Source organism: Phoenix dactylifera, chromosome 4, assembly GCF_009389715.1.
Source record: "Phoenix dactylifera cultivar Barhee BC4 chromosome 4, palm_55x_up_171113_PBpolish2nd_filt_p, whole genome shotgun sequence".
NCBI classification, from domain to species: Eukaryota; Viridiplantae; Streptophyta; class Magnoliopsida; order Arecales; family Arecaceae; genus Phoenix; species Phoenix dactylifera.
In genome coordinates this window covers 2,197,412-2,218,109 of record NC_052395.1, presented here as the reverse complement: position 1 = coordinate 2,218,109, position 20,698 = coordinate 2,197,412, and the positions used below count along the sequence as shown (strand labels likewise).

Sequence of the window (20,698 nt, the reverse complement as noted above, 5' to 3'; positions counted from 1 at the left end):
ATGGCATCATTAAATAAATTAAATTAATTTTTAATCATATTAAAAATCAATTTATGGCGCCATGCATGGATATGTGATATGTGGATTTCGAGATCCGAACAGGTTCAGATCAAACCCATTTAATTTAATTTAATCCTAACAATTAGAATGATCCAATTACCATGGGTTGAACATAATCCAATTAAGTCAATCCCTAATTAAGCACAAATTTAATCTAATTTAATTTGATCAACTTAAGTCCTCTTGATTCAGACCTAATCCAATCAGGTCAAAAATCCTGATTGTGCCCATAATTGAATCTAATTCAATTTGGCTCATCCTTAGTCTAATTACTCAATCCAATTGAGTTCATTAGCAATCTAATTACTAATTAATCCTTCGATAATTACTTTAATTATTTTATAAGATAATTTGCCAATCGAATTGACCAAATTACCCCTGAATGATTTTTAATCATTCATCAGCCTTCTTGATCAATCAGGAATCTTTTATGCGTGTGACCTCATAGGTTCCAACCTAAGCCGGTAGTATAGGAACGACTTCCTACACTTATCGATGTGACCATCTAGCAATGGTACCCGACGTCCGGATAGGCCGAATATATGCGAAGCAAAATTCTGGAACCCTGAACTATGGTTACTGTATAATTCAATCCCTTTGACTCTTAATGCCAGGATGATTTAGAACTCACTGTCAACCCAATAATTAGTACATCCATGATGTGATTAACTTTAGATATCCCGTGACTTCTCACTTTGGATTACCCTGGCCAAGGTTTTGCTAAATTAATCACAAGACATTATCTCCTATTTTCAGGAGGGGTCAATTCCATCTCGACTCACAACTGACTACGCAAGTACTTGACTGCACCCAGTGACATTCCATCACTGAATTAGAAATCCAGGTAGTCCGGTACCAAAGTACAATAAGTTGCTTGCTAGTCACAGGTTGTGGTCTCAGGTCAGAGGGCCAAACTTATACCCATATCCACTCGGAACATCTCTCGACAGTAGAGCGTTTTGGAATTGGTCACGTTCAGTGAAATGTACTCCTACACTTCACTTGTGTGGCATACCAGTGTCTCCACACTCCTTGGTTAAGAGGACAACCAACGTATATGTCACACAATGACCTAATCTCGATAATGTTGTCGTCCCAGTAACAACATATCATTTGGTCGCGAACCAGTTTAAAGACTCAAAGATAAATCCTCCTTTATTATAACATAAGTCCTAAGGACTTCATCATATAAGAGTTCATTTGAAGATGAAATGATGAATAATACCAAATAACACTTTATTAATTTGTCAATTCATTTACAAAATTCAATCATCAACATGCTAACGATTGATATTTAGCATACAATTCCCAACACTCTCTTGAGTGCTCCGGCCGGAGCATGAGCCAGGTCCGGAGTGTGCCTGGGTCTGACGCCTAGGCCTCCATCCGAGGGTCACACTGTTCTTATGGAAGGTCGTATGGGATCGGCTTCCGACGAGAACAGTACTTAGCGGACAGGGTTTGAGGATGCCCCCTGAGTGCAGGGCATGCAGAGCCGATGAGTCGGTGGACCATGCACTGTTTCAGTGCACATGGGCAAGGGCAGCGTGGCGTGCGGCGAGGCTGCTATGGGAGGATTGGTCTCAGGGGGACCAGTTCTTACGGACCATCCGTTGGTGGTCGAGCAACCCATTGACACGCCAAGAGGCAGTTAGAGCGACCTGCATAGCATACCAGATATGGTTGGCAAGGAATGCTTAAACCTTTGGCGAGCAGAGCATGTCGCCAAGGCTCGTGGCGGAGAGCGGCGGCGCTTTTTCGCCTTCTCTTCGCTCTGGACTGCGCCCGGGCGCAGGCAGCAGAGATTAGTCGTATTTCCTCCTTGGAAGAACTTTTAATAGCTTGGGATATCTGGAGTTCCCATTCTGCCTCAGCAGCTTCTCGTACGGTGTTTTTCACCTGGAAGCCCCCACCCCCAAGCTTTCTCAAGGTCAATTTTGATGGGTCGATGCTAGATGGTGGCACAAAGGATGGAGCGGGTTTCGTCATTAGAGACCCGAACTCCAAGGTCGTAGCGTCGAGAGGCTATCAGTTATTTGACTGCACGGTTTCTAGAGCGGAGCTGAGAGCTGCATGGGCAGGTCTTCGACACGCTCAGCGTGTGCTCTCAGCTAGTTCGGTCATTTTGGAGGGTGACTCGGCTACGGTCATTAGTTGGATCCAGAGGGGTCAAAGGATCGGTGCTGCCGACCATCCCTTGATCCGCGATATCTGGATGATGATAAGGGACGGAGGGGTGGTCCAAATGAAGCATGTGTTTAAAGAAGCCAACGGGGCTGCGGATTGTGTGGCCATGTATGTGGCTAACTATGCTAGTAGTACCCTATGGGCAAGGGACGGGAAGTTGCCTCGGGAGCTCCGTAATATTTTGTTTTCCGACTTTATTGAGTGCATCCGTACACGAGTTGTATAGATCGCCCGGTTTAGCAAAAAAAAAAAACTTTAGAAGTTTCCATTACATATACTCGAGTTTGCACGTGTAGAGGTGAGAGTTATATATATATATATATATATATATATATATATATATCAGAAATCATTCATTGCCTGAAACAAAGGCACTAATGAGGGCTTGGTCACTTGGGCTAGATTTGGTAGGTGGAATGGAGTTGGACAAGGCTTTGCGAAAATATCCCTGCCAAGATTATTTAGTCATGATATTTAAAGTCTTCTCCCAATAGAAGTTTCATTACATTCCAAATTATCCTCGGAATATCCCTAGAGCTACTAATGTAGTAATGTGGATTTCTTCCCTGAAACTGGATTACCTTCTGAGCTCTGTTCACTTCTACAGGATTCCAGGATTCCGTTCCTTACAAGCTAGATTTTTTTTCTGTATTCTTGCTTGAGATACCAGACCTTCCACCGTACCCACAAAGGAAGAAAGATAATCAGGGCAGCCTGCAAGCTGCCAGTCAAAAGCATAATTTTTCTTAAAATTATCTAGTCAAAAAACTAGATAATTTTTTTGTGGGATTCGTATCATTACACTAACAGATCGCAAACTTAGCAGGATAATTTAATCTTTTTTTTTTCCCCACCATACTCTATCTCTTGTTAGTTAACAACATCCTTCAAGCATATTCGCTGATGTGCAAAGGATTGTTATCTCATGATCAAGCGAAGTCATAAATATATAAAGGTGAGAGTGCTACCTTATACTGGCAATAGCAGAAGCGCTCTCAAGCCCCGTACCTGTAGCTGAACCCCAGAACGATTTACTAGGGATCGCCGATCATATTGGTCTTCTCTCTGCTCACCCCATGCAGAGTATTATGAACAACAGTTCTATTTACTTCATGAGAGGGAAGGGCCTGAGCCCTCATATATAATTTTGGATTTCCTAAGCTATCAAGGCGCCCAATCAAACTAGGACTCATTTTTTTTGAATCTCCAAGTAACTAGAATATGCAGCTTAACTAATTAGGCCAACTTGATGTGGAGTCCAGATTTAATAAACAAAACGCAAAGATAACAACTTACTGAGATAAACTCTAAAACATCCGGCTGTTAGTAACAGGAATATAATTATATAACCAAATTCCATTTAAAGATGTATGCCACCACTCTATCAATGAAGAAGATACATGTGACACCTCTAAGAATATTCAAGAACCCAAATTTGAATATGCAGAACAACAGACGCCACACTCCCTGTAAAAGAATTATATATTCAAGAGCCCAAACTCGACTATAAGCAAGTTGCCAAGCAAAAATGAACGGGTAGCTGTGAGGTTTTCTGTGCGTTTTTATTGAGAAACGGCATAATGCAGGTTTAATTTAAAGGTGGAAACTAATCAGATACCGTGTCAGATAAGGATCAAAGTCATTGCCCGAACAATATCAGTGTTCAGGAAAGCTGTGCGACCAGCTACAACAGGGTAGACGTAAGCGGTCCAGATTCTCGAGTCTAAAACAATACTAAATATGAAGATATAGAATGTCCAGATATCCAAATAAGATGAGTGCATTCAAGTAACAAGTTCTCACTTGTGGTCCTACTACAGAAGAAATTTAACAGTAGATCTAGCAGGCTCGAACAAATACAAACCAAACCTGAAAGGCTTTTAGCTATACATACATAACACACATGAACCCAACAATAAGACACGGCATCAAACACACCATATTCCAGATATTCATCAAACCATTTGGGGATGACAACAGAACTTTACACCACAAAACAAACAATAATGACAAAAAGTGCACAGATATCTCAGCATTTACATCTTGTGCAAAGCTATATTTGAATTCCCATTCTTCCATCACCGTCTCCATTCTACTCTAAGCGCCCTTTCTGTAGTCATCAACAATGTAAAAATAAGGAAACTGCAGGAAATTATAAACAAATTTTACTACCATGAGAGCTAGCAATGCTGATGTCATTTTCAGAAAGAATCTAGAAAAAAGGAAATATAAATAGCTTTTCCAATGGAAAATATGATGTCACAAATTGTGAGGGATGTTAGCTTATAATGTGTCCCATAGATGAACAAAGTCCTCCATAATGGTCATCTTCTTCTACCCTTTTCATATACTCCTCTTCTAGGGAATCTTTCCTGTTTGCTTTCTAGTCTCTAGTTGCCCTTGCAAACCAGCAGCTCTTCTGGATGTTCTAGCCTCTGCTTTTATTGGAATATTTATTCTGACACTAGATAGAGCAAAAAGATTCCAAGAAAATCAAACAAATACGCTCCTGCACATCCTTAAAAACTAATGTGATATTGAGATTGATTTATCTGTGCAAGGGGAATTGATGCCATAGATTAGACGAGCAAAAAATCTGTCTATTGCAAACCATCCTCTGTCTAATATGCTCCTTTAGGCAAAGAACCAAGAAGAATATAATCTTAATATAATATACTATCGTGCAATGCAGATTGATCTTGTTAAAAATGCAACACATCACATCTGACAGCCTACAGAATCACGGTTAATCAAGCAGAGTTCACGTAAACCTTGAAATCATTATAAAAATTATAAGATGAGTCAATGGAGGTCCAGTAAAATCAAGAGCTAACAGATTGTATATATGGAGTTAATCAGAAGTCTGCAATCTTGAGAGTCACTAACCATCAAAAGAATTTCAATAAATAAGTTGGAGTGTCATTTATCACCAACCATAATAACATAATATACTATGTGACTTGCAATTCAAAAGTTATATTCCTACAAAGAACATGATACATCCAACTTCTTTTTGCCATCTGCAAATTCAAAATCCATCTAACTCATTAAAGTGTATAACAATATATTCTTCTAACAGTGATAAAATAAAGGACAAGAATTTCACGTTGCAGACAAACCTTTTTCCTTCTATTAGGCCCAGCTTTAAGTTCAGCTCTATGAGCTCTTCTTAATCATTCATTTCTATCAAGGGATGAAACATCTAATAAAACAACTCATTTCCAAATCTTTACTCAAAACTTTCCCGTATGTTTTAGGCATTCCTCTTCACTTTCCTGATCCATACATACATACATGCATCCATCTATCCATGCATGCATGCATGTATGTATATATATAACCTTCACAAATTAGGGGCTCCAATGATCTTTGATGCATATGATCATATTACAAATTATTCTTTCACCCTACTACAAAGATTTTTCTCGTGTAATCATTCTGCTCTATCATTACTGACTTCACACCTGTCTGATTAACCTTAATAATGCTCATCGTAGTTTGTCTCCATTTATTGTTCAATACTTCAAACCCTTTGGCATCAATATTTTGCCATTTGGCCACAATATTTTCTCATAGGTTAGCGGACATGCTGAATATCATATAGTCCTGCTAGAGTTATCTGCTTTATCAAGCATGCCTAAGTTTAAAAAAATATCCTCAAGAATCTAATACTACAACCTACATCATGAAAGCAGTTGAATTATTTCATGGATATTGTCAAAAGTTATTTAAAGCAAGAGTCATATCCTCAGGATTGAAATACATACTTACTCATTCATAGTACACAATCTCTGGCAAGAGCATACTGAACACATCCAAGCACAGTTAACACCCCAAAAGTACACCTATTAATTGAGAAAATTGACTTTCTCAGTACTGCAATCAAAACCATTTTTGCTGCTGTCAATCAAAACAAGAAGCATAATATTACTGATATCACAAATTTCCCAGGAATTGCAACTGAACTGGCTTCAACATGTCCCCAGTCCCTTTTCCATCAATGAACTCCCAATTTATATGTGGTTCGCTCTACAGAATCTTACCTCTATATATCTCCATCTGAGAAATATAACTGAAGATCAAATTAGTTGACATTACAGGTTCCTATAAACTAAAGACCCCTTGAAGTCAAAGACAACTGATACGTGTCCCATAGTTCACATCTTTGAAGGTGAATCGGATTTATGTTTTCCAAACAGAATCTTAATAAAAGAAATTCACAATAGAGAACCATGCAGTCATCCTATATCCTCACATGATCATACTAACCATGATATGGTAGCATAGTAGATACTTACTGTTATATTTGCTTTAATAAATCCATATAAATGTATGTTACTTGGACCCTTCAATTGAGCCTGGAGTACCCACACTCCGCACTTAAATATGAAGATTGGTCTTGCACTCAAGACATGGCTTACAAGAAACTCTATATATTAAAAGGATCCAATGCTTAGACACACACTTACACCCTGACATGCAATATAACATAGATTTAAATATGCATATAGTACCAATCAAATATAGCTAACATTATCATGCAACTCATTTCCTAAACATTTTTATAAGCCTCTTGGTTCACAACTATGTCTTAGACTTTCCTGCAGTGATTTTATTAAAAATAAAAACTCTACAAAAGTAGCATGCCGAAAAAGACCGAAAGTCATTTATAAAGATCAGATGCTTGATAAACAAGATAGAGGACTTTTAATTTCTAGAATAAGTACCAACAACAGATGAATCAGCAAAAAGAAACAAACAGAAGAACCGAAAAGCACGAATAATTCCAAGTAATAACAGGTTAACCGAAAAAGAAAAGAAAAGAAAAGAAAAAAAGGAATTTTCAAGTTCATACCATTTCCATCTCTAGATGAAAAGAAACTTCTATTGGCCCACTTGCCATTAGCTGGAAATAGTATCTGTGTTCGTGGTGAACTCAACTTGCCATTGGTAGAAGATGGCAGAGAATGACGACGAGAGATGCCATTTTTGTCAACATTTTTGTCAACTGAATCTGAGCCAAACCTTGGCGAAATCTGTCCCCGGAATTTCGCCTTTGAAGATTCAGTAGTCGCCATATAGCTTGGCAAGACTGGAGTGTTCTGTAAACCATTTTCCGCATATTCTGATCTTGCTGAGAAAGAAGACCTTCCCTTCTTGGTTTTCTGACTCTCGAGGCAAGGTAGTTCTTCCATGGAGCTTAACTCCCCATTCACCACCAAAGCTTTCTCTTCATTGTCAATTCTCTGCAATTGATGCAATTCAGTTGCAGAAGAGTCATCAGGCAATGCATCAGCAGGTCCCTCCATTACTGCAGATTTGGAGACAGTTTCCACCTCAGGCTTGGTCTCAGGAGTCGGAATAACTCCTTTCTCAAGGCCTTGGTCTGGAACATCAAAAGGGGAGCTTGACACCTTTCTCACATTCCGAATTGGTTTCTCAGTTTCAACCTCTAGATGATCAGAAGCCTCTGTGATGGAATTAGATACCCTTCTTAGATTACGCTTGACCTTTTCAATCTCAGTCTGTGGACGATCTTGTACTGAGTCAGCAGGAGAGCCAGAGACTTTTCTCAGGTTGCATTTCGTTTTCTCAGGTTCAGATGTGACATTGGTTTGAGCAGGGTCAACATTCACGGCAGAGTTCCTCCGAACACTGCGCTTTGATCTGGCTGATTCGGTTTCCATAGCATAACTGCACCTTCTTGTATGAGATTTTGCATCAGTAGCCTTTTTTGGCCGTTCAAGCAGCTTCCAAAAATGAGTGGATGTCCATCTCTCCAACCAGCTGAAGACTGGATTGGGGTCCCCTTGATCATACTGTATTTGTAGAGGCTTTGCAATATGCGATGAAGAAAGAAGCTAAGGGAGATGAAAGAAGAGTAAGAACAGGCAAAAGAAAAACTATCCAGAGAAATGAATAAAATGTCAGTTCAACAGAAAGGAGTATTAAAACATCCTGGAAGATCCTTCACAAATTTATTTCATATAGCATAATCACAAACCATCAAACTCAAGGAAAACAAAAGAACATTGAATTAAGAGAATTTGCATTGCCTAGATATACAGAGTTTTGTTCTGGTATACGATGGATTCCATTACTGAAATTGACTGAGTGACACAGCTGAACCTGCCTTGCGAAAAAATGCATTCGTCAAGAGTTTCTCCTTCCAAGAATCCAAGGGTTTAGCATCCTGAAAAGAAATGTAGAAAGTGTTATTAAGGAAAAATGAAATGAACTAGACTATATCAATCACTTGGTATAAGGCGAAAAGTCCTTAGATATAGTTTAAAAATTTATGTTCCAAGGAAGAGATACATAAACACATTCTGATTAAAGAAAAAGAAAAATCCAGAAGTTAATTATGGCTCGAAAGTTAAAAGTGAAGTTTTTAGAAATAGAATCTTGAATATTAAAACCAAGAGGGTAGAACAAAATTAGAATGGATCCAGTTACCAAAGAGAATGAATTTGAGAATAGTAAATAACAGACAAAATACCAACATGCCTACCCACAAAAAAGAAAAGGATAAAAGAAAACAAAGGAGTGCACTTTGGATGCGGTGTACTTTAAACAGAAGCAGATTAAAGAGAAGGAAAAGATTCAAAATCCAAAACTAATTTTCAGCAAAAAATGTTCTCCAGTAGCTTATTGTTCATAATATAATATATGGATCTTCACCGCACCCTATATTTGAATGAAACCTAAATCAGTCTATAACATGTAATTCTGATGGCTGTTGAACTCTGCCAAAAATCTGATCTGTAGCCAAAAAGGACAAGAAAACAGTAAAATACTAGTTCAACTCAAAAAAAGAGGAAGCATAAAAGCAGCTCCTCTGAAACCTTATTTTTAGTTCCAATATAAACCAATTAGACCTAAGATAACAGATAGCCACACATGCAGATAACCTTGGCAGCTAGCTGTCATGCATTACAAAATTACAGAAAGATCAATCATCATCTAATTTATGACCATTTCCATTAACTCCAATACTTAAAAATTGGAGGTCCAACACCGTAAACCCTTCTGAGTACGTTTTAGTGATCCTTCTTGTATTTACATTCCATCCAGATCTACACGTGCTCATATGTTCGCCTCCCGTCCAATTAAGCAAACACAAGAAATGATTTGCCTCCTTCCATTCTCAACATCAAAACAGTTTTTGGAAATAAAAATGCTGGTTTCTTTCTTCTACACTAAATGCTTTTAGTTCCTTCATATATGAGATCCAGCATCTCTTTCTTCACTTTTACCAAATTCAGATATGACCCAGTAGTTTGACTGATTCTAGAATTAAAGGAGGCATGCTGTTGTTGCTTTCTGCATACGACACCGTCAAAATTAACAAGCGAGGGAACAAATGGAAGAATGGATTATAAAGAAAAAGTCAGGTCATGGTTACTGATAGAACCAATTTTAACACTAACCCAATGATTCAAGGTCCTGTTAGTTTGACTTGTTGCTGTGAAAAAGCAACATGGGACTCTGAATATTTCCCTTTACTTTCTGTTACTTTTATGTAGCATGTGCTATCAAAATCAACAAGCAGGAAGTTTGGATGACAGAAAAGAAATGCAAGGGCAAAATCAGATTATGCCCACTGAAAGAATTTATACTATGACTAACCCCCCAGATTATGGTAGTTACCGCAGCATTTCCTTGAGCAAGCTTTGTATGTATTTTAAATCCGATACTAGAACACCTAACTCTTTGGCCACGAACCACAGCTTGCAACTTTACAATACCCTGCCAAGCACGTAGGGTTGCAACAGCTTGTCTCCTTACCAGATGCCCACGAATTAGGGCCTGGAGCCTAATAATACCTTTTAGCGCATGAAATGCCCGACGTGCCTGCAAAAAAGAGGTACCAACATCAGCACAGAATAACCAGCATACAGAATGCACAGTCAATGTAGAAATGGACCTAGTTAAAGAAAGCTCAAAGAAATACCTGCATCCACAGGCACAATTATCACACTATCGCTCAAGCCAATTCTACCAAGTTAACTATCGGTTCACTTATCCCACAAATCATATATAGAAGGATAGAAGAGTGATTGTCGCAGGAAATACTTGTCACCACAGAATTCAATATTGTTACATTTGATATACAAATGCATTTGAGTGAGAGAGATCAAGAATAGGGTAAGAAACCTAGTAACATATAGTACTGGAGACAAAGTTGCAGATAATAGAATTGCAGATATTATTATGCAATACAGATTTTCAAGCAGGGTGACAAAATGAAAACCTACAAAACTCCTACTATATTTTCAACAGAAAAAACAGTTCCAACAGGAAAAATACCAGATAAGCTCGAAAAGCTGCCTGTGCCTTTATAGCAGCTTGCTCTTCTCTGAGTTTTGCAGGATCATTCGATGCCTCGTATCTGGCAGATTCCTGTTTCTCTGCATCCTGACTTGTTGCAGAAAGAACTACTCCATCACCAACTAAAGTGGAAGGTGTTCCCTTTTCTAAATTTGGGATAATTTCATTATTGCCGGTGCTGACAAGTACTGGTTCAGAAATTACTGGAGAATTACCAGCCAATGCAGGAGGTCCTTTTCCTCCACTATAACCTTTATCAGTTCCAGATTTCTGCAACTGAAATATGAAAGATAAATAGGCCTCCCAGGCTTAAAATGTTAACTCGGGTAGGAAAGATATTATGATTTAATGTATAAGGTTGCCACGGAGTACCCTCACAAGAATGTAGCTTTTACACTATTCAAAGAGCAAAAGAAACTGTAACCGACATGCAAGACAGTGTACATTAAGCGAAATACAGACAGAATATAGCAGTTAATTTGTACATGTGTAACTTACATGCTTCTGACAGGCAATTGAGATTTGAAGAAACAAAAAGAGATAAGTTCTTTAGCATACCAGTCCCTTAGGTTACAAGGTCCTGGATTATAAGACTTGTTGCTAGCATAAAGTTTCAAACATGTTCGTGTATTAAAAAAATTTTAAAAAAGAAGCATATTATTCTTTCTGCCTAGTCATAAAATGTTCTACAAAACAGGACAGCTAATGCTGTATTTGTTTCTCTTCTTCATTTAACATATCTATTAGATGATCACAAGTTCACTAACTAATCCTTACTTCGCATGTAATGTTGTAAACAGAGAAAATCAGAGTAACTTCCATGGCACAATGTAGGTAATTATATTCGTTTCATTATTCTACATTTACTTTCTTTCATCTTCTTTTTTCTTTTTAAGTGAGAAGTTTTTTATCTTCCTGCACATCACTTCGACATATGGAAGTATGCAAGTTCTCAATATGTTGATATGCAAGTTGTGGGTGTGATTGGCTGAATGAATGTTTTCAATTTTGCTCTTCATCACATATGTTCCTAAACTTAAAATCAACTAAAAAGTTTTTTAAAAAAATTTTCCAAGCACAACTCATTCAAGAAATATGGCAAGGATAAATTGTTGATCTTGTAAATAAGCAGTTAAGATTAAAATTTGGAATTGTCGAACTTTTAACAAATACTGAAACAGTGTTAATTAAAACACTGTTAATTAAACATAAACTGCCAAGATGTTTTAGGCATGCAATCACTGTTAACTTTCTGGATCCACCTTTTTGTAATAGAAAAAGGTCAAAATAATGGCAATGTTCGTGTATGTCCCCCTTGTAAAGCTATCCCCTGAAAAGCAGTAATCAGGCATTGACAAAATAAAGAATGGAGCATGAATCAAGATGCAACAGCTACTCAATCCATGCGAATTTGTTTCAATCATCCGCAAATACAACACCAAACATCTTCTAATTGAAATAAATGAACAAAAGCAGTACGTATGAACAAAATGCAGAGAAAAACAAAGGCATACCGAAGCATCCGTTCCATTTGTTGCATGAGATCTAGCCGATTTCTTCCCAGAAAGAAGTGTCTTGATCCATTTCCCAGGTGATTTCCCCATTGGAAAAAAATCCAAGATCCCACACCCCTGAATCTTGGATCACAGAACCTGCAACAACCCAGATTAGTGCACTGGACTACAGCAGCCAGCATAATCAAACACCAATATCAACACCAATCTAAAGAATTCTAGATGTGTACCGTTAAATGCCAAAAGATAATCTAGACAATATGTATATAGCAGTTCAATTCAACATTCTGAGCGCGTCATTAGCTGTAACTATTCACTCGAGATTACAAAACGAAGGATCCGGTGACGATCTAGATATAAGCGAGATCCGAGCAGCAAATCCACGATACCTCGTAGTTCAGTATGAATTCAAGAAAAACTTCAAAATTAATGCATGTCGCATTCCATCCAAAATCCGCTAACAACATCTAAACTAAACCCTCCAAGAAGAATATGCAAACTAATAAAACATTAAAGCCTTCACGATACTCATCAAAACCCTAACCTAACCCTAACACCGATACGATGGTATTCAACCAAGAAGCCACTAAACACCAAAAGAGACCTTTTCAAAGACGAAAACCATGGCCCCGACAGACCTTTCCCCACAGAAAGAACAAAAAGATTCACAAAGACGACTTCGGTTCGGCGAAACCCATCCGAATCCACAGCTAAAATCCTCCGAAAACCCGTATCGAAGGGCAAAACTAGCTGCATCCCGAAGCCAATGCACCAGCCACAACGATAAAATCGAACAAGAAATCATCGAAAACTAAACAGATCTGGAGCTTACCGGCGGAACCAGTCGGACGTAGAAACCCTAGCTCCCACTACCTCTCCTCCATTCCCTTCCCAAAAAAATACATACAAAAAGAAAAGAAACGAGGAAAACTAAGAGGACAGACGGGAACGAGCGGGAGAGAGAGAGGAAACCGGTTGCTCCATCCCGGAGATCAGAAGCTCGGGTACAAAAAGCCTTTAAGAAAAGAAAAAGAAACAAGAGAAAGTGTGAAGAAAGAGAAAAGAAAAGAGAAGAGAAGAGAGAAGAGAGAGCGTGACTGTGGGAGAGTTTGGAGACGGAGGGCGAGAGAGAGGGGAAGAAACGGAAAGAACAACGACAACGCCGCCGCTGGGACCCTCCAAGAACGGGATTTTATCTCGGTTTTGAACCATATGGGGGTGTGTCCTCGCATCCCGGGAGCCCCCACCCCTCCGGCTTCAAATAGCGGTGGACATAGGGATGTTGCTTTTGTGATCAAAGATAAATGAGTCCAGGCTGATTACAGCGAAAGAACGCTTGCATCTTTGAGTTATCAATTTTTGGGATGAAACTCTGGAGAGAGTTCCTACATGGGATGAGAGTTTTGAAGGATTCAATGAAAATGATTAAATGAATTCTACAGAAGAAGCTGGAGGTGCTCGATCACCCACTTTTAAAAGACATTTGACGGCTACTGAGAAAGTGTGATATCTTCCAGATTGTGCATGTGTCCCAAGAGACGAATAGAACTGCTGATTAGCTCGTCATTTTTGTTGGTCATTATTATAGAGATATTCTATAGATCTACTTTGTAGTTATTCCTCCATTTTTGTGGAGTATTTTGTCCTTTAATTCAGATGGCATTGCTCACGCGAGACTAGTGTAAGCTGTTGATATACAAAAAAAAAAAAAATTATCTGAGGTGAGATGGGTTTTCTGTTGTTGCTCAAGTAAAAAACAATGTAGCGCAGTGTAGGCCTATTCTCCAACCCACTCATCCCGTATGAGCATTGCCATGAAAGTTTAGAGAGAAAATACATCTTAGGGATGGAGGAATAGTTACATGGCTTAGTCTAAAAAAAAATTACTAAAATGGTGAACATCAAAGAAAACGACCTAACCCGCAGCTCTATTTGCTTTTCGGTAGACATGCGCAATATAAAAGACATCATACTTTTTCAATAGCCTCCGGATGTCGACTAGAAGCAGATGGTCTGCCTTCCTCGGCTCCACTTGTAAAATTCGCTCAATGAACCCAACCAACTTTTGGAACCCAGTTATGCGCCCAATGGTATCCTTGATCCCACTCGGCACCACTCTTGGCCACGCACGTGGCCTGCCATTCGCTTCTCTTCCAGGGGTATCCGGTTGTCCCCACGTTGGGTCGGCGTAGGAGTTTAAAGTAAAATATTTGACCTGGCTTTGGACTCCTCCAGTTCGGCTGTTAACTGTAGGGGTGCAAATGGGTCGGGTCGGGTCGGATCCTAGGTGACCCCGATCCGACCCGGTTTTTTGTTCGGGTCCCAATTTTGGACCTGGACCCGACCCGGTTGAAGATCGGGTTGGGTCGGGTCGGGTTCGGGTCGGGTTCGGGTCGGGTTCGGATCGGGTTCGGGTCCGATCGGGTCTAATTTTTTTGTGCTTTTGGGAAAAAATTTGGGCAAATCTAATTTGGTCATATCATAATTATGAGGTGCTGGGTGACCCATGATTTGAAAGACTTGCAATTGAGCTCCAGTCAGAACAGATGACCCATGACTTACTAACTAAGTCGGTCTACAAGCCAAATTTCATATCACACTATTTTTTATCTGTATGACTGATTGGACGGAACTCGGTGTCTCCCAGCTCCCCTCTCACGAGGACAAAAAAAATCCCAGACCTTCTTCCAAAATCCAATTCCATTACAGAAAACTGGCACATGACCCATATTCAGTTGCAGTGTTCCCTCACTTTCTCCCTTCAAAAGTTAAAAGAAACAAAAACCAAAAAACAGAAGGAAAAAAAAAAAAAAAAGGCAGCTACCGAGACACCAGAGGTCTCAACAGTGTAATAGATCGAGAGAGAATCCTGACGGGCCGACGTTCTTTTGGATTCTGTGAACCTATGCTTGTTGCTAACTTGCTATCCTCCCACACTGACCAACAGTACCACAACCCACGCCAAAAAAAAAAGAAAAAGAAAAAGAAAAAGAAAAGACTTTCTTTTGCTTTTCCCCTCTCTCTCTCTCTCTCTTCGGGTCCATTCGGGTCGGGTCGGGTCCGTTTGGTAAACCCAGACCCGATCCAGAAAATGATTCGGGTCCAATTTTAGGACCCGACCCGGACCCACGGGTCCTAAAATTCGGGTCGGGTCGGGTCTACGCGGGTCGGGTCGGATCGGGTCGCGGGTCGACCCGACCCATTTGCAGCCTTAGTTAACTGTCGCCGTCGCCCGTCGGTTCCCTTCAATTTCAAGATGATTATTTATTGCCGGATTTACCCTTGGTACCGGCGGAGACCGCCCCGCTGGACCGGCGGAGGGCCGTGAAATAGGATGATGGGGGGAAGAAAGTCCAGCGATCTCGATCGTTCAACTGATGGGCCCAAACGATGAATGACCGTTCAACTACCGGATATCGCTACTGGAATTAGTAAAAAGCAAATTACAAGAATCCCCTCCAAAAGTTGCATTTATTACAGTTGCGACCAATTAAATAAACCTTTCGTCCAATTAAATTAATGGTGCTAGAAAAATTATTTATCTCATATAAAAATTAAAATTACTTTTAAATTGAAAAAAAAATATACACATTTTTTATATCATTAAATAGATATTATATCACTTAAGATTATTTTTGAAATTTTTTTGTGATGTAGCATTAAGGTTAACGATTTGATTAATATTCTACTAAATTATAAATTTAAGTCTTGAATAAATATAAACCTCCCCGAGATGAGCATGGGTTTTTTAAAATGTTAAGTGTAGATGCAATTTTATCCCTAATTTAAAAAAAAATAATTTACTTAATTAGTAAAGACTAAGCATTTGGGCTATTTAATAATAGTTGATGAATTATAATCGCGTGAATCTAAAATAGTAGATTTGTATTTTTGTGATTGAGAATGGAGAAATGGCACACCGGCATTATTTCGAGATAAATTTTAGTGCAAACCATGGTTAAATAATTGCTCAAAAATTCATTTAGCTATAGCTTCTGGATCCTAATGAACCCACGCTTGAAACTTTTTTCAACTAAAATAGTCTTATGTTGTTGAAATTGCACTCATCTCCTCCAATGTCATGAAAAATGAATATTTGAAATATCATTCTTTTTAATTAAGGATATGCCCGATCTCACTTAAAACATAATTTTTCTATAAAATATTTTAGATGATTAATATATTTTTTTTGATTTGATTGTTATATATATTCTATTTTTTATTGAATCGATTGAAAAAAATAAAAAAATAACCCGAGGAAAAAGTCCAAATAATTATAGTCACCAGAGTTTGACGCCAGTTATATTAACTATCACCGGTTTATTGTCCTCTTCGGAAAGCAGAGGGAAAGAAAGAAACGAGTATTAGAATATATTGATTGATTGATTATGCCAAATTTAGTCGGCCTTACCAAACTTCACCTTGATTGATTTGTGATTAATTGTGCCAAACTTAGTCGGCTTTACCAAACTTCACCAGCCCCCTAATACTATATAAAAGCCCCCTAATACTATATAAAAGCTGCTTCTGTACATTATAATTAACGGAGAATAATACAATTCTCTTTTTTTTTTCAACAAGCAAGACAGAAGTCCTCTCTTTTTTTGGGTATATTGGCTGCTCATACTGTTCTCACATAAACATAGCTAGCTACATTACTAGCAAAAAAAAAAAAAAAAAAAAAAAACTATATAAATCAAAGATACACCCCCAACCTAAGAGGAAAAGAGTTAGATCAGATGTCTAAAGGTCCATGTGAGACGTACTTGAGCACGAGCATTAAAGCCGCATCTCGTTGCCCGTCCAAGAATTAGACCGTTCCATGCGCATTTGGCCTGACCCGCCTGCTCTATGGCGACAATCCACGGATCCTTCGTTAACTTCTCTTAACGAGTCTCCTATTGCAAAACAATATAGACCGTCGGTACGTAGAAGATGTTCGTCCGTATGAAATATAAATAATTCATGGCAACATGCTACCAATTGATATATTTCTTTCATTGATTTCCACTGTTCAAAGGCATTTCTCGGCCATAGAAGGTCCACCATTTAAGCTTAATAAGGCCAATGTTTCCTAATGTGCATCATGTTGAATACATGGGGTCTAATCTAAGTTTTAATGTTAGGTTATGTTATCGAGATGGCTCAGAGTCTCCGATGCAAGATGGATGCACCAGCATATTTAAAAGCAACAAGTAGGTAAGATCATATGTTTCTGTGCAGACCTGTGCGAGCATGTGTTTAGTCTCATATCGAGATCTTGGGTACTTTATAAGACTAAGAAGTCCAAAAAAAAAAAACCTTCCGGCTAGTTTTCTGGATGAGATCCTGAGTTGTAGTAAATGGTATGAGAGTGAACTTGGCCCATACCCTATGTGGACTAGGGGACACTACAGCACGAGTTTATAAAGGCGGACCACGGGTTGATCGTGATGCATGTGATTAAATTTGAATTGATTTGAACTCTTAACTAGACGAAGATGTCAAGACTTGAATGGAGAAAGTATGTGAGGACTTAAGCTCGTTTTTGTTTTAATAGATGTATATTTCTGAGGTTCTCTTCTTTCTCGGTACAATTATCAATTCCAAAAGCACTTCCGCTTGTGGAATCACTGCCTAAAACAATAGAAAAGCAACTTTCTCTAGCTCAAAATATTTGTCATACTAGGTGATGGGGGGCAAAATGGATAGTCCTGCTCACAACATGGGACAACCCAATTTCAGTTAAATATACATCAGCACCGAGCAGGCCAGACCTCAGTCCCGCTGAGCACCAGTCCGACCCCGGATCTTACCAAAGGCCGAGCTGACCTCGGCCAGGCCTCTTCGTTCGAGGCACCCTGTAAAATCGACCAAGAGCCGAATAGGCCCTGTCGACTGTAGATATCCACAACGACGCCTCGACCCGAGCTCGGGGCGCCCTACCGAGCTGACTTCTGAGCCGAGGAAGCTACGTCAACCTCAGAGTCCGCCAAGCCAACCTCACAGAGTGTATGTCGCGGCCCCCCAAGTCCCCCCGACCTCAGTGCTCATCAAGCTGACTTCACCAAGTAAAGGTTGCGGCCTCCAAGTGAGCCCGATCTCGCCTACGGCTGCATACACGTGCGCGCCTATGCGTGCCCCCTATGCCCGCATACGTAGCCGTACATATCAACCTCACTGCGTCATGCTTTGCTTGCTGGCTACTCTACGATATGACGACCAGGGGCCATGCCTTTCTGCTAAGGGCCATACCCTGTTAACACCTACAACACCAAACTGTGCACAGGAACAGCTCGAAACCTGTGTCCCAAGCAAGCTGTGGCCATGCGCCACCTGACCTTCACCATTCCCTTCTATAATAAGGACGGGCCATACTTCCGCCACCTGAGTACCTTCGCGGGGACTATAAATAGCCCTATCAGGTAACGCTTAAGGACTGGGGGGCTGCCCCACCTAAGATCCACTCTAACTTAATCATCGAAGGGCTCTCATCGGAATCCCACTAATGAGGCTTTATGCAGGTCCGCCAGTATGCAGGAAGCGGCATCCCCACTCAATCCTGACTAGTAGCTCTCTCAAATCCTCCGGCATGGTCACCTTCGGGCCGAATTTGAACGCTTAGGCAATCCTTATAAGCAAGAAAGGCAGTTGCTGTAATAGGTGATTCATGTTTTTATTCGTTTGTATGCTTACATATGTGTATTTCTATTCTATTGCATGCTCTTTCTTTCGCCCAATTAATTTTGGCCCATGAGCAGATGGGATTTGGATCGCGGTCCTATGCAATCCCGACTTGGACTGGAGGAGGCCCATCTTCCGTCAAATTATTAGATGGATCTGGTCCGGTGGACCAACATATTACCTCTTTGTATTTAAACAATTCAAGATCAAATGAGGGTGCCTGATATCCACCATATATATGCTTTCAGATTTGGATTGGTCCATTGGACCTGGTCCATGTAATAATTTCTCTTATCTTCTAAGTGACGTCCATCCGCTATTAGTGCGGTAGATGTGATTACATGAGGCCACTTTGATTGGACGTGGGTTGTTGCTCCGAGATTGAATGATAGCTGTCAAATCCAACATGGATGACCATCACTGGAAAGGGAGCTCTCTCCGATTCAAGCAGGACTCTATTGAAAGAAGATGGAAGCAAACGGGTTTCTCTCCGGAACTACTTTTGCATCGTAGAGTATGATACCAATATGGATAGCTAGTATATTATCCATCTCAGAGACGAACAGCTTTTCTTCATCTCCGCCCTCACACACTATGTATCGCATGAAAAATGCCCGAACATGTTCATTTGATAAATGTGAGCTGTTCCTCTCTAAAAAGAAAGACATAGTGATGACAGAATGCTGTTGTACAAAAGTTGCACAGTAGAGGATCTAAACTCGGATGGAAAAATTATGTTTGTACGATCTCATCCCTTTAACAAATAAGATCTTCCTTCCGTGATATCTATTTTAGGTGGCGAGACAACATACAATGTTTCACAATTATTGAAATTAGTGGAACCAAGATGGAGCTCAATAGACCTAATTTCATTGACATGAAAAGAAAAGGAAACTTTAAAAGTTTTACTTCCCTCGACCATCTAACTCAATGGATGTAATAAAAAATGGTGGTTCGGCTTGCCCCTGCCTTTGTTTGCAAGAAACATGGATGCGGGTCATGGGGCCAAATATCTACCACTTTCTCAGACACATGGAAACTATCATGCAGATATGAGCGTAATTGCCATCCAGTTAAGCAAAAGTAGTTGCATGTTTAACAATACTCTGCACACGTTTTTTGACAAACGCTGCCAAGGCGTGCACCCTCTCATTGACAGATTGGTACCGAATGGGAATGGTACAAGTCATTTGCAACACAAGCATCATAGATATTCTACCACCAGCTCCATCAATAAGGTATGAAAGTTTCTTCTTTGGCCATCTGCCAAAAAATTGAGGTTAGTTCAGACCCTCTAAAAGAATGGTCACCGATTGTCGGCATGTCCCAATCTCAGGAGGGCAATGCTGCTTCACTGTTCGCATGATGTTAATTGCTTTCTTCTGAACTCAATTCGCTATTGAACATGATATCAAACATCAAATGGTGGAAGCCTAGGAAGCCAGAATAATAAATCCCTAGAATATATGCAAGTCTGATGTTGCCATTGGGAATCGATTTGACCGAGATGTTGAAAAGCTGAGTCGCTGGAGGGCTCACCGATCGACTGTTTAGATCGTAAAGGTCGGCAAAAGGTCGCGATGTGCCTCCAAGATAGCGAGGTGGTGGTCGATATGCTCATATGGCGGCGACTCCAACGCTGATCGTTCACGAGGTGGTAGTCGATATGCTCATATGGCTTGGACCTTCGCTCCGACGTCGTGTCCGATGCGAAACAGCAAAAATGAAGAAGTCTTCTTGTTAGAGAGTGTTCGACAAGAAACCTTCCGATATCTAAGTCACATAGACTCTTAAAAAACTGTGGAAGTGTTGTGAGAGCAGTAGAGCAATGGCACAAAGACATATGAGGACTCAAGAGCACTTATTCGAAGAGTCATCGGCATTGGTTTGTGTAGGCAAGGATTAGTGCTTGTTACTGAGGGATTCAGGTGAGAGAAATGGCT

The 20,698-nt window shown here is 39.8% G+C and overlaps 1 protein-coding gene across 7 annotated transcripts; it reads right to left on the bottom strand.

Annotated features, from left to right (window-relative positions):
- Positions 1-4,003: 4,003 nt before the first annotated feature.
- On the bottom strand, positions 4,004-13,475 carry LOC103696453 (protein IQ-DOMAIN 31-like). Of its 7 annotated transcripts, none has more exons than XR_003383339.2 (8): positions 12,925-13,475; positions 12,093-12,230; positions 10,558-10,854; positions 9,877-10,101; positions 8,381-8,440; positions 7,103-8,108; positions 6,019-6,092; positions 4,004-4,357 (listed from the first exon to the last, which is right to left on the bottom strand). XR_003383339.2 is itself a non-coding variant. In XM_026800901.2 (8 exons), exons 2-8 carry the CDS (start codon positions 12,180-12,182, stop codon positions 4,326-4,328), a joined length of 1,641 nt encoding a protein of 546 aa, XP_026656702.1. In that variant the 5' UTR covers positions 12,183-12,230; positions 12,925-13,470; the 3' UTR covers positions 4,004-4,325. The 7 variants fall into 7 exon arrangements, 6 of the variants coding, with proteins under 6 accessions (XP_026656702.1, XP_026656703.1, XP_008776308.1 ...); XM_026800901.2 differs by lacking the exon at positions 6,019-6,092 and having other exon boundaries at positions 10,558-10,724; positions 10,794-10,854; positions 12,925-13,470; XM_026800902.2 differs by lacking the exon at positions 6,019-6,092 and having other exon boundaries at positions 10,558-10,724; positions 10,794-10,848; positions 12,925-13,470.
- Between the last annotated feature and the right edge of the window lie 7,223 nt (positions 13,476-20,698).

Bases quoted from the DNA above. Each gene is read 5' to 3' on its own strand.
- LOC103696453 (XM_008778086.4), bottom strand. From the start codon at position 12,182: ATGGGGAAATCACCTGGGAAATGGATCAAGACACTTCTTTCTGGGAAG. The intron at 10,855-12,092 runs GTATGCCTTTGT...TTCATATTTCAG, and splicing joins CAAATGGAACGGATGCTTCG to TTGCAGAAATCTGGAACTGA. The intron at 8,109-8,380 runs GCAGGTTCAGCT...CATCTCCCTTAG, and splicing joins CGAATGCATTTTTTCGCAAG to CTTCTTTCTTCATCGCATAT.